This window comes from Bacillus rossius, chromosome 7, assembly GCF_032445375.1.
Source record: "Bacillus rossius redtenbacheri isolate Brsri chromosome 7, Brsri_v3, whole genome shotgun sequence".
NCBI lineage: Eukaryota > Metazoa > Arthropoda > Insecta > Phasmatodea > Bacillidae > Bacillus > Bacillus rossius.
In genome coordinates, this window is record NC_086335.1 from 60,669,432 (window position 1) to 60,683,835 (window position 14,404).

General features: G+C 42.6%; 1 protein-coding gene across 3 annotated transcripts in view; it reads left to right on the top strand.

Moving 5' to 3' along the window:
• The first annotated feature begins 10,078 nt into the window (after positions 1-10,078).
• LOC134534157 (uncharacterized) overlaps positions 10,079-14,404 on the top strand; it is a 70,198-nt gene continuing 65,872 nt past the window's right edge. Inside the window, exons 1-3 of one of the 3 annotated variants that reach the window (XM_063372290.1) lie at positions 10,079-10,165; positions 10,598-10,851; positions 12,740-12,900. In XM_063372290.1, coding sequence (XP_063228360.1) covers positions 10,692-10,851; positions 12,740-12,900 — 321 coding nt within the window. In that variant the 5' untranslated portion in view covers positions 10,079-10,165; positions 10,598-10,691. The other 2 variants (XM_063372289.1, XM_063372292.1) reach the window with 2 other exon arrangements.

Consider the following 14,404-nt stretch of genomic DNA (forward strand, 5'->3'; position numbering starts at 1 on the left):
AATCAACGAGCCATTGATTGAATATTATTGTTTTGTTATATGAATAAGTACTACTTTTATTAATTAAATAATATATATTTTTGTAAGACTATCATTTTAACGTAACAAACCAAGAGTAGAGAGTTATGTCACAAGTGAATCTGTTTGTGAAAAAAAAATTGGTTGTCTGTAAAGTCGGTTACGGACGATAGTTTAACGTGACAACGTCATAACAAAACATTGATGAAATTATTGTATACCTTTATGAACAAAATTGAATTATTTTTATTGAATTATCACTATTTTGTATGGATACAAAGATGTAGTGAAATGAAATCTACAATTTAATTGATAAATTTACTTTTATTTGAACTCATTAATTCAAATATGTTTATTAATTTAAGGAAGAAATTATTTTAACTATAACTTTTAACATGTAAGCTATTTAACTTCTTCCAATCTGTGTTATTCTGTCAAGGATAGGACGATGATAGGAAAAGTAGGAAACGAATGGGAGTGTTTCAAGTTTAATGTGCCTCGAAAAAGTCAAATCGATGGTTGTTCCAATCGAATGGAAGAGAGATAGATGCGGCGCAAGCGTACAATGTGCGTAACGGGACACAGCGTAACGGGACAATGTGCGCAACGGGACACTTTTTCGTGCGTGCAGCCGGCGTTCATCGATTTATTAGACGCTGTCACGTCAAAAATGTAACACAAACGACGGAATGATAGTCTGGCAGTATGACCCAACACTGGAACACACACCGAAACCGCATCTCGGCTGCTGAGCAATGACGTGGAGGAGTAAGTCGTCTTGGCAAGCGTCTAGGGCAGCGAGGCCGCGCGGGGCAAGAAGCCACGACTACAGATGACTAGCAGGGGTCGGGAACCTGATGGCCAGCTACTCCTCCCGTGTGGCCGAGCAACAGGAGTCGCGCGCAGAGCTCACCAGAGAGGACGGACAGGAGCAGAGAAGGAAGGACGGCCTCGACTAGAGGTGCAAAAGTAACAAACAAAAAAAAAGGGGGGGGGGGGGGGTTTGTCTGTAAAGTCGGTTTACGGACGATAGTTTAACGTGACGTCATAAAAAACATTGATGAAATGATTGCATACTTTTATGAATAAAATTGAATCATTTTTATTTTAATAATAAAAGAATAAATAGGCTACTTGAAATTATACTAGTAATCAGATTTTTAAAATGCAAGAATAATTAACCTTTATTGCCGAAATTATTGTTGTAATAAGCAATGAAAACCACATTAACTTTTCACTTCACTTTATAAACAGTCGACGAAACAGTTCACGTGTAGATGACTTGTAATTAATTTTAAAAACTGGCGTTTAGCTATAAAGTTTAAATATAATTATGAACAAGTTTTCATATGAAAAAACTGTAATCAAATATTTATCATCAATTATATGAATCACCATAATTTTTTAGTCAATTGTAACATAACCTATTATTACTGCACTCGCTGACAGCGTAACGGAACACAGCGTAACGGAACAATGTGCGTAACGGGACACTTTTTGGTGAGTGCAGCTGGCGTTCATCGATTTATTAGACGTCACGTCAAAAAAAACATTCTAACGATAAATCCCATAATACGAAAAATGCGAGTAACGAAATGCATTCGTGTGTAACGTTTTGTTACTCGGTGCTAGATGGCGCACCCGTTACTCAGTACACCGAATACATACGGTTTGCTACAGCTCCAGCCTCGACGTATTAGCCAAGTTCTCCGTCCGCAAGAAGACGTCACCGCGCGGCGCGGGAGAAAGTATCCACACTACATCTGCGATGAAACACAACACACGTCCTGGACAGACTGCAGTGCAGCTGACGTGGCTGTTACCGCGGCTGGCACGGACTCTTCCAGTCTCCTGTGCGGGGGTCTCCCGTAGGAATCGGGATCACCCAACGCACGGGAGACGCCTTGCCCGATGCCTGATCCGAACTCAACTCAACTTTTACACTATCGCGAAAAAACGCTGTTTCAATTTGGCTAGCCCACACTTTGCATTTAAAGTTAAACATGAATCTCAAAATTGTAATAAATAACATAATGTGGACATGCTCAATGCTCACAACAGACTAAATAAAGCAAACTATTCGGTGCAAACAAAATGGCGGGTGAAAAAAAAAGCTGTCGAAAATAAATGCCCGACGAAGACAAAACGGCGCGTGGAAACAAAATGGCTGGCGTAAACAAAATAACCAATGAAAACAAATAGTTTGTCATTTGCATATTGTAAACTTTTTATTCAATATCAGAATTTTCTATTTTAATCCTAGATACAAATCTGATAATGTTTATGTAAAACAAATTCTCCATGAGCGCCATATTAATTGAAAAATGTTGATCTCCCGAAGTTTCTATGTGATAACTCATATACATTTTTTAAAGAGAGGAGATTCGTGGCCAATGCGAACTGGCATTCATATCTGAGAGCTATCGCGATAAATTTACAGGAAAAGCCCTCAAAGAACATGAAATAACTAACATGACATTTCAGACGAAGATTTAAGGTAGAAAGCACTCGTTAAAATATTTCATACGTAATGTATCCTAATGGACATTAAAAAAAGTCACACTTTCGATATTTCAAAACAAGAGACATAACAAAAATGGTCTAAAATATACATATTAGGCAATTTATAGTTATAATTTATGCACTTAAAATGTGCAGTCAAGTTACGACGGTAGCCCACACGTCAATACGTATTTTTACTCCCCTTCTGTATGCATAGAACACATATACCTTGGGGCTATTGGGAAAAGTGGGTAGGTACAGTTTCTGAAATGAGTATTTTGTAATAACCAAAACGAAGAAAACGATTCCTGTATCCAGAATAAATCAGGAAGTGACAAAACATTTTATTCCTCATCAATGTTTCAGACATTAAAATTTTTTGTCAATTACAGTTTTGTCTTATTGCTGGCAGCAAAAAAAAAAAAAAAAAAAAAAAAAACATATTCTCTTAATGACCAACTTTTCCCAGTAACCTCAATATATTATGAACAGTAACACGAATTTATATACATGTTTTTATTTTATTTTATTTGACGAAGGCAGCAAGTACTCTGTAAAATTGACATTTGCATTTCTATCTTATCCTGTTTACGAACTACAAGCCTGTGAAACCCATACAAATGTGTTGTGTTGATGGAGGTCCTTATTTAAATTAATAAACATAAGGGGAGAAAATTCATATTTTAACATAGCTAAACCTATTTAAGACGCTTTGACGTTCTGTACCTAGGAGGTAAATGACATCACGTCATTAAATTGCAATTAGTAAGGAGAGCAAGTTTGATAATTGTTTCAACTTTATTTCCAGGTTAATTCGCTAGAAATAGCATTTCTTTATGAAAATTCAGCACATTATCTTTTGTATTCTTAAGTATCTTTTTGCAAGATAATATATTTTTAAATTGTGCCAACTCAGTTTCATTGACCAGTTTTCCTTTGCCTCTGGGAAACAGACATGCATTATATAAATAAACCAACACTAGATTTTCATCTTAGGGAAAACTTTAAATTTATCTATGAATTATTTAGTATAGATAACATGGGAGTGTGTGACACAAATGAATTGTGAACACATCCTATTTGAAACTGCTGGACATATTTTTTCATTTAAAATATCTGATAGGACAGTGTAGAGAAGTAATAGTTATTATTTGATGTTATAGAAGGGCCTTGGCCCTTAAGGCCTTCGCCACGATAGCGACTGTTGGTTTAAACAAATATTTATTTTTTTATTTAATTAAATTAATTTTTTTTGTCTGTTTGAGCCCCCGGACCAGAACTCTATTGAGTGCCGCCCAGGGACCCTTTGCAATTTTTTATGGAGTATCTGATCCATGCGGACCTTTACCTCCTGCCTAAAAGTTTCAACAAATCATACATCAAATTGCAGGTAAAATAACCTAGATGGTGGAACAAGGCACTCGAGTGGTTCAACTGAGCGGTGGTGGACACATCAAAAACAAGTCCAGAATTCCGAAGTGACCCTCGCCACACGGCAACGCCCGCCACTTCGCCGCCCACGCCTTAGCCCTGGGCTCGAGCCCGAGTCTCCGAACTAGGAGGCGAGTGGTCCCATGTTACTCACCCCCTCCCCGGTGCCAGTGAGGGCCCGCCTACCACAGTCCCAACTTGTGGGCGGTGGTTCGTGTCCTCATCCCAATGTGGTAAACAGTCCAGTCTACAACTGAGATGTCCGATGACCGAATATACGGATTTGTAAAGTAGTCACCAGAGCGCCAAACTAATTTCTTTTTTACTATTTTCATGCGTTATATACGTGTACGCAGGTAAGTTTTGAACATTTAGTTGACTTGTGAAATATATATATATTTTTTGTATTCTGTAAGGCAAAAGTAAATGCTAATAATCGTTCGTAATTTTCTGTTTGCCTTTCGGTACGGAAAAAGGAAACGGAAAACTCCACTTATGTTCATTCTTATATGCTAACAAAGGACACAGATGGGTACGAAAAGTTCAAGTTGACCAATTTATTCGGACCACGGAGCTTTGGACCAGTGTCCAGATCATCCATGACGTCAGAAGGTCACGTGGCCCAATCAGCGACCACTTGGGACGACACTGCTACCGCATACGGGCCTTAAAGCTGACCGCGTGATCGATCCCCTGGTCGTCGTCAGGTAAGTATATCGATATCCAGCGATGCCTTGCATGATTCAGACCTTCATCAGCTATTCGCAGCCGGGTCGAGGCGCTCTGCGATAGGTCACGCGGATGACGTATTTCCCTTTTTTTTCCTTAAATTCGCAAGAAATACAATAAGTCCCTTTAGTGCAATGTCAAAGGATTCCTGTTTGGACACTTTTATGAAGCTTCACTCTTTCCAGAGGGTATCCATTTGGAGTTGCAGCGTGCTTTAATATTGAATACATCCGTCAATTAATAGATACACAGGAAACATTTTTTTATGTACTTGTATTAACGATTCATTTGAAAACCAGTTGCCAAGATATAATTTGTAATACTACAAGGAAGCTACTGTAAGTTCCTATGGTTATTTTTGCATGTTTTTTGGAAACAATACTGAATATATACTGTTGCGCTTACGAAAATAGTTAAATACTGATTGATTTTTAATGAAATTATAATTTTTTAAAAATATTTACAACAAATCATACATCAAATTGCAGATAAAATAACCTAGATTTTCTTACAAATGTTGAATATGAGCATGGCACACATACAACCTAAAGTTTAATTCTTCCCACACTTAAGTTAACACGTCCCGAGTTATGGAAGCAATGGCCTCTTCAATTCCGTGTCTTCAACTCCGGCAAATCATCAGGTAGCGGCGGAACGCAGACACCATCTTTCATAAAGCCCCGAGAGAAAATAATCGCATGGCGTTATGTCAGGTGAACGTGGAGGCCAGCGAAAAAGAAATCTCTGTCGTCTCGACCATCACGACCAATACAACGGTCAGGGACTTCCACATTCAACCCTCTCTCGTACAAAGAGATTCAAACGTGGCCAAATAAAGCTTACTGATTCACTCTCCAATAACTGGGGAAATAACTGTAAGGAGTCGCCATGCGGCGAGTTCTCGCGCATGCGCTCATCTAAAACTGTTTGAGTTGCTCTTCAATTGTGGCCTTCAACCAAAACTCTAAAACGCTTACAGTTAATACTATTAAAATTTGGAACTTGGACATTATTTTACGGACACACTGCATTGTAAAATCTACTGTATAGATGGTGGGCCCTAAACTACTTCAAAAAATTATGCCTCAGTCTCGGTAATTAAGAGTTTATGCCCCGTGGTCTGTATCGAGGTCAGTGTCCTTAATGGAGATTCGAGCTGTTCACGCGTGGCGGAGCCACCGTCGTGCGCACCATTAGTAGGTTACTGGCAGCGGGCCGTGTTGTTAGCAACCGGCGGTCGATCAGGCAGATCGAATTTGAACTTTCCTTCAACCACCCCCCCCCCTCCTTCCCCCCCACAAGCACCCCTTCGCCATGGACGGTCCTTCACAAGGACGGGGGGTAAAGTCGCGGCCGCGAAAAAATGGTTGGTTCGTCGGACCACCCCTCCCCTCCCCTTCGACACGTCACCGAGGTGACGTCATTTGTCTGCGCGTGAATGAATGGATAAATCGAAGAAGCTGCGTGAAATAGCTGCGTGCGGCGGCGAACAACATCAATCTTCCTGACTTCCGGTGTCTGCTGACGGCTTTTAGGGAAGAATCAAGAAGCTCACCCACCTGAAAGTTTGTTTATTTATTAATTTGTTTCAATTTAATTTTGGCTAACGTCTCATTAATATTGAAGTCATCTTAGACGGACACAATCAACTGACACAATGCTAGGAATTCGGGGAAGCAAAATGTCCCGGCCTATTGTGAGGAACTCTCCCAGTGGATTCATGGAATCAATGGAAAACAGGAATCAGGATGGCCGGCCAAGGGATTCACAACCCTAGCAGGACTTCCGGAATTCGAGCCAAGAACTCTACCATAGCGCCACCTGGCTTCAAACAACGATAACAAATCAAAAACAAACCTCTACCGCCGCTGGTCGCGATGACAGAGCTCTTTTTTCCACTGGCCTCCACGTTCACCTGACATAAGGCATACGATTTTTTTTTCCTTTGGGGCTTTATAAACGATCGTGTCTACGTTCCGCCGCCACCTAATGATTTGCCAGAGTTGAAGACACAGAATTGAAGAGGTTTTTACTTCCATTACTCTGGACTTGTTAACCAAAGTGTGGAAAAAAACTGGACTGTAGGTTGGATGGGTGCCGTTTAACTTAAAGGTTAAAGGTCAACACTTGTAAGGAAAAAAAGTGTTATTTTACCTTTAATTTGATGTATGATTTGTTGTAAATAGTCTAAAATAAACTGTTATACCATTGAAAATTGTACATTGTTTTTAATCTCTTCCAGTTGCGTGATATTTAAAGTCCTGATTTGTTCACATGGTTTGTTCAGGGCACTGATGGACTGTGAATTCGAACACGGCTTGTAATTATTAAGCTTCCAGCCAAACTTCCCCTGCAGTTCTAGAGATGCAACAAGCAATGCACAAACACGCAACCCGCAGTACAGTCGTTTCGAGTTCGGGAGGCGGTACGCACTGCGACGCAGCTAACATAGTCCATAGATCAGTGGTTCCAAAACTTACTCAGCTGGCGACCCACCTTTCCTTATAGGAATACCTCCTCGGTCTATCGGTCCGTGGTGGAGTAAAGAAAAACATTATTTGTATCGTATCCCTTCCTTATGTATATATAATTTACCATCAAATATTGCATATATATACACTTTTTTAACATACCGATTGATTATTGATAAACAATTTGTGTTCTGATTTGAAAATGGTTGACAAAATATAAGCTCTTTGTAGCAAAACAGCTATTTATTTAACAATATATACGTGTTTGCACACAATTAGATTTGTTTAGATTTTTCTTATATTTTCTGATGGTTTATTCGATGGTTTCTGATAGTTTTTTTTTAGGATCGCTTCGCGACTTACCTGTAACCCTTCCTGCGATCCACTGGTGGGTGGTGACCCAACGTTTGGGAACCGCTGGTCTAGATCACTGCCCATTGAAATAAAGAAAAAAAAAATGGGTGCGTGTACTTAGGTACGCGCGTGAGAAGTCATACTTCTTTGGCATCATTATTAAATAGTTTTTAATTGCATGCAAATAATTCTCCGTGGTAGCGTTATTCTCCATGGTAGCGTTAAACGTTTAACGCAACCATGTTGGAAGTCGCATTAGAAGAATAACTTCAATATGTAGGTATTGTTGGAATATTTATTTACTCGGATACATTTAATATAGAAGATTTTCCTGTCCAGAGACGACCGACACAGCGACACAAACCCGGAGATTGGCGAGGAAGCCCGCCAGTGACCTTCAGCGAAGAACCATCCCGACGTCATCACTGGAGAGGTGTGGGTGATCCCGGCTCAGTCCGACCTGGGACTCAACCCAGGTACTCCGGGAGGCGAGTCCAGGTGGCGAGTCCAGGTACTGGGCACACATACGGTGCGCAGAGCTTCAGGAAAAACAACGCGATTTCAAAACTACTTAAGATATCCGAGTGGGGCCTATTTACGAATAGCATTTAAGAGTTCGCTGAGGGCCGAAAAGTACTTTTAATTTCGGATTAAGTTTTTAAACTGTATTTTTAGAAGCGTTAAAATGCCTAAAACGCGTGTTTTCAGAGTAATTTTTAGGCATAAAACAATCAGTACAGATTCTTGAAAGCACTTAAGGGGCTTGCATAACACCTTTATCTTCATTTCTCCGCCATATAATGTTACGGTCACCGCTCAAATTTCACAGTTATCCTGTGACGACGAGAAGACTGCGCGCCAGTTCAGAGCCTTGCGCTTAGAGGCTACATCGCGCTAGAAGCACCAGCGAGCGTCGCGCTTATCATCCCGCCTCACTAACACACATACACCCCTGACGAGGCGGGCCCCTTAAGGAAAACTGCCCCGGCAACGAACTTTTTTAAGTTGAAATACTTAATAAACTTTATGAACTTCATTATTTTGAAAGATATTAAAAACCCGATATATTTACGGTTTTATGTGACATGTGTTTATGTGTCTGCTACCTCTGGAGTTAGTGGACTAAGACGGCAGAGCTATGAAGAAATTAATTTTTGAAGGGAAATTTCTTTACTGATGGAGCAACCATTTTCCACCGTTACGAAAATTCCGATTGCATGAGGGGAATAGTTGGGTGCCAGTTGGGTTCAACGCGAAATAAGTCTTGAACTCATCAACCCAAGATGACCTACAGTTGAACTTTCGAAGTTTGCATTAATCAAGATAGGTCCAGGCAAGTCACACTAGTGCGGCGATAATTTTTTTCCCTTTCCAATTACAACATCATGTAATACAAATTCTATTATCAATCACCATTATTAATAAAAAAAAATCTCAATTCTATTTACTAAAGTAAATAATAAACTTTATAAACGCGGTCATGTTAATATTGAATACTGAGTACTTATTTGAAATTTTTTTTAATTTTATTAAGTTTATAATTTACCAACCGTAATAAAATTAAATCTTCAGCAATTTAATTATTTTATTTCTATTGATTATTTGCTTGCAAAATTAAAGTTAGTTTTTGCTATCACGCCTAGTTATTTTAACTTATAACTCGCGTACATAAGTACACGCATCCATATTTTTTTTATATGTCAAAAATATCTGTGATTAATATATATATCTTTCCTGTTTTTTAAATGTATTTTTATAAGTTTATCCTTCCTTGGACTCCTGAGAAGGGCAAAAAAAAATATTTTTTTTCAATGAACATTTAAATCTGGCTTGGAAAAAAAAAATATTTTGATAAAGCTGAATGATTTTATGATTGATTCTAATTTAAAAAAAAAAACAGGATACGCAGACGCCCAGCTCGACAGACGTGGCACGAGCACAGACCCTGCGAGGCCTCGGAGGCCTGTGGCTGTGTGAGTAACAGGCGATTTGCCTAAAGGCGGTTTGCCTAAACATGAATTCGTTACGGCGATTTGCCTAAAGTCGTTTCGCCTAAAGGCGTTTTGCCAAACGGAGTTCTGCCTGACGACGATTTGCCTAACGGAATTTTGCGTATCAGCGGTTTGCCTAACGACGATTTGCCTGATGGCGATTTGCCTGATGGCGTTTTGCCTAAAAGAGGAAAAAGCGTTTTGCCTAACGGCGAATTGCCTAATGGCGATTAGCCTAACGACGTTTTCCCTAACGGCGTTATGCCTGACGGCGTTATGCCTAACGGCGTTTGCCTAACTCCTATTTGGCCAACGGCGTTGTGCCTAACGGCGATTTTCCTAACGGTTGTTTTGCCTAACGGCGTTTTGCAAACCGGCGTTTTGCCTAAAATAAGGCAAAACGTCTCTAGGCAAAACGACACATGCCCGGCTGTATTGCCTGGAGAGGGTCGATGTCGGGGAAGGGTAAGGGGGGGACGGTGGTCTACAGCGGAGCGGACGCGAGTGTCCGCCCGCGCGCCGGAGGCGTTCGCTCGACGCACGCCTTGACGCGCCGCGCCCCGCCCCCTCAGTCCGCCCGCGGGCCCAGCGCTGCGTGGCAGCTCGCGAGACCACGTGACCACCCGCGTCCCGCTGCTGCTTCCGCCGCGGCCGCTGACATCCTCGCAGGTACGCACGGAGGAGGAAGCAACTCTAGTAGCCGGTTTGGTTTTTTTCTTGAAGTAGTTTCGGGCCCCACCCGCTAGATAGCAGCTTTCATTATGTATCACTAGCATTGCTATATTGGTTGTGATAAGTAATGCATCAACTAAAAAATAAAAACCAACGAAAATAAGAAAAAAACAAATGAACACAGACAAAATATTTTAATCAGTTGTCATTGATTGCCCCTGAAGTGCAATCTTTCACCTAGTATTTGCTTTAAGACCCGAGTTTGATAAACTTATATTTAAAAAAATGTAATGGGTTTGGACTCCCAGACCACTTGAATGGACTCTTTCAAACAGAAAGTCTTAGATAAATTACTTAAAATAAAGGGGGATAATGCTTGTTCAAGGGGGGGACGATATAGGTTGGGGGGGGGGATGTTGTTATCTGCAGCGTGAGGATAAGCGCGACTCTGGCCGCAGGACTCCAGGCATGCGTGGCGCTCGGAGGTAGCCCTGACCTTCAGGAGCGCTGCTGCTTGCCGGCCATGTCGCTGCAGGTGGAGGCGGCGGTCCCGCCGCCCCCGCTCGCCAAGTCCCGCCGCCCGCGCGGCCCCCGGCCCGCCGCCCACAGGAGGAAGCGCGCCACGCCCCCGGCCACGCAGAAGACCGCCAGCGGGCTATACGTGTACTCCAACCCCCCCAGAGGTCAGTCGGTCCCCATCGCTCCCACCACGCCGCTCATTGTTCCGACGGGGACGCACCACAACGCCGAAATACCACAACGCCGAAATGCCAAATTGACCACAACTTCCGACAGCTAGAAAACTGCTGTGTACCACAACGCCGAAATACACTAACGCCGTAAAATGTCATTGCAGGACTGCCACAAAGGTTAGGTTAGGTTAGGTTAGACTAGGTTAGAATAGGATAGGTTAAGTTAGGTTAGGTTATATTACGCTAGTTTAGGTTAGGTTAGGTAAGGTTAGGTTTGATTGTGGTATCTCGGCGTTAAGGTACATTTAAGAAAAACACACACAAATTCATTCAGTTGTTATTTCGGCGTTGTGGTACACAGCAGTTTTCTAGCTGTCGGCGTTGTGGTCAATTTTGACATTCGGCGTTATGGTATTTCGGCGTTGTGGTAACGACCCGTTCCGACCTACACGGCCGGCATCCCCACGTTCCCCTCCCACATGTGCGCCCTAATAGGGTGGGGCGGGAGTAACATTCCAGAATCTCTTAAAAAAAACATTCCAGAGCTATTGAAAGGAACAGAACTGTTAAGGATCGCTTCCTTTCGTTTGATCGGGAGGGAACGAGAGCTTCGGCAACAACCAGGATACACATCAGCCACGTGGAGGCAAGGTCACACGGCGAACAGCGATAAAAACCGAAGTAACAGCGAAATTAAGTCAATAAACAGCCAAACACCGAAACGAAAAAAACGAAACACACATCAATTACTTAATTAAAGCTATTAAAAATATACAAGTCATTCCATAAATCTTTAGTTGAGGTTTTTTTTTATCTAAAAACCTACAATTTTTATTTAGGACGTAAAAAAATGATTTAGTTTCTATCTATTTTTCTTCTTCAGAGTCAAGTAAATAAAAGCAGTCTCTAGCTGTCAACATGCAGTCATGGGTAAATGTCTATAGAAACATTACAAGAAAATATACATGTATAACCATTTTGATTTTTTAACATTGCATAAGTATATATATATATATATATATATTTGATTATTGAATATTTTAATTCCAGATTCTTGTTCTATTTACTCTCATCAATGCACTGTATTGTTTAATGTTCACATTTAAAGTGTCAGTGTCTAAAACTATTAGACAAATAAGTATTAAATTCATAAAATATTTCATAAACAATTAACGATAATGTTATGAATTTATTCTATACTAGGTAATGACCGACATGCGTTGCTACTAAGCCTCTTTCAATTTTTTTGTAATTGGTTTGAAGTATGTACACATATACAAAGCATCTATCTCTATCTCTCTCTATATATCTCTATTCTATATATGTCTATATATCTCTTACCACAACTATCCATTTCACTAAATATAAGTTTCTATCTCTCTCTTGTATCTATGTTTCTATTCATATCTCTATCTTCCTATCTACTCGTATATCCTTCTACGCGTCTCTCTACCTCTCTCTATACATGTATATCTCCCTCTGTATTTCTCTATACCTCTCTCTATCTCTTCCTATCTATATCTTTATCTTTACAGAACAAAATACTTAGCACTCAAACATTCATTATATATATATTAAAATAAATTATTATAGTTCGTTTTAAGAGTGAAAAAATACAACTAATTCATACAGATCACGATACAAGAGTTCAGGAGTGTAACACCCTAGAGGACCAGAGATGTTGATATTTTTTTCTATTTTTTTTACCTGTCGCAGGTGTGACATAATATATAAAAACACGCAAGTATTCGATTGCAACGTTGTGTCAAATTTCAAAGCAATCCTTGAGGAACTTTCTGAGATTGAAGATTTTGAAGGAACAAATATTCACAATTGTATGTATATTAGATGAGGATAAGACAGAACTGGTTGCCCGCAGTGCTGAACATGAACCCCAGCGTGATACGACAGTGGTTGCGCGGCGGCGAGCTGGACCGGCTGCAGCAGGTGGTGCTGGAGGGCCAAGGGCACAAGCTGGTGGGCGAGTACTCCCCCGACCCCAAGGTCAGGGCCTTCCTCAAGACCGTGCCCTCCGTCATGGTGAGTGGCGCGCTCCTGCGAGCAACCTCGCACTGTTAGACAACCCCGCACTGTTCGACAGCCCCGCACTGTTCGACGACCTCGCACTGTTCGACGACCCTGCACTGTTCGACAACCCCGCACTGTTCGACAACCCCGCACTGTTCAAAGATCTCGCACTGTTCGACGACCTCGCACTGTTCGAAAACCTCTCACTGTTCGACAACCCCGCACTGTTCGACAACCCCGCACTGTTCGACAACCTCGCACTGTTCGACAACCTCGCACTGTTCGACAACCCCGCACTGTTCGACAACCTCGCACTGTTCGACGACCCTGCACTGTTCGACAGCCCTGAACTGTTCGACAACCTCGCACTGTTCGACAACCCCGCACTGTTCGACAACCTCGCACTGTTCGACGACCTCGCACTGTTCGACGACCTCGCACTGTTCGACAACCTCGCACTGTTCGACAACCTCGCACTGTTCGACAACCTCGCACTGTTCGACAACCCCGCACTGTTCGACAACCTCGCACTGTTCGACGACCCTGCACTGTTCGACAGCCCTGCACTGTTCGACAACCTCGCACTGTTCGACAACCCCGCACTGTTCGACAACCTCGCACTGTTCGACGACCTCGCACTGTTCGACGACCTCGCACTGTTCGACAACCTCGCACTGTTCGACAACCTCGCACTGTTCGACAACCTCGCACTATTCGACAACCCCGCACTGTTCGACAACCCCGCACTGTTCGACAACCTCGCACTGTTCGACGACCTCGCACTGTTCGACGACCTCGCACTGTTCGACAACCTCGCACTGTTCGACAACCTCGCACTGTTCGACAACCCCGCACTGTTCGACAACCCCGCACTGTTCGACAACCTCGCACTGTTCGACAACCTCGCACTGTTCGACAACCCCGCACTGTTCGACAACCTCGCACTGTTCGACGACCCTGCACTGTTCGACAGCCCTGCACTGTTCGACAACCTCGCACTGTTCGACAACCCCGCACTGTTCGACAACCTCGCACTGTTTGACAACCTCGCACTGTTCGACGACCCCGCACTGTTCGACAAACTTCCCACTGTTCGACAACCTCGCACTGTTCGACAACCTCGCACTGTTCGACGACCCTGCACTGTTCGACAACCTCGCACTGTTCGACAACCTCGCACTGTTCGACGACCCCGCACTGTACGACGACCTCGCACTGTTCGACGACCTCGCACTGTTCGACGACCCTGCACTGTTCGACAACCTCGCACTGTTCGACAACCTCGCACTGTTCGACAACCTCGCACTGTTCGACGACCTCGCACTGTTCGACAACCCCGCACTGTTCGACGACATCGCACTGTTCGACGACCTCGCACTGTTCAACGACCCTGCACTGTTCGACAGCCCCGCACTGTTCGACGACCTCGCACTGTTCGACGACCCTGCACTGTTCGACAACCCCGCACTGTTCGACGACCTCGCACTGTTCGACGACCCTGCACTGTTCGACAACC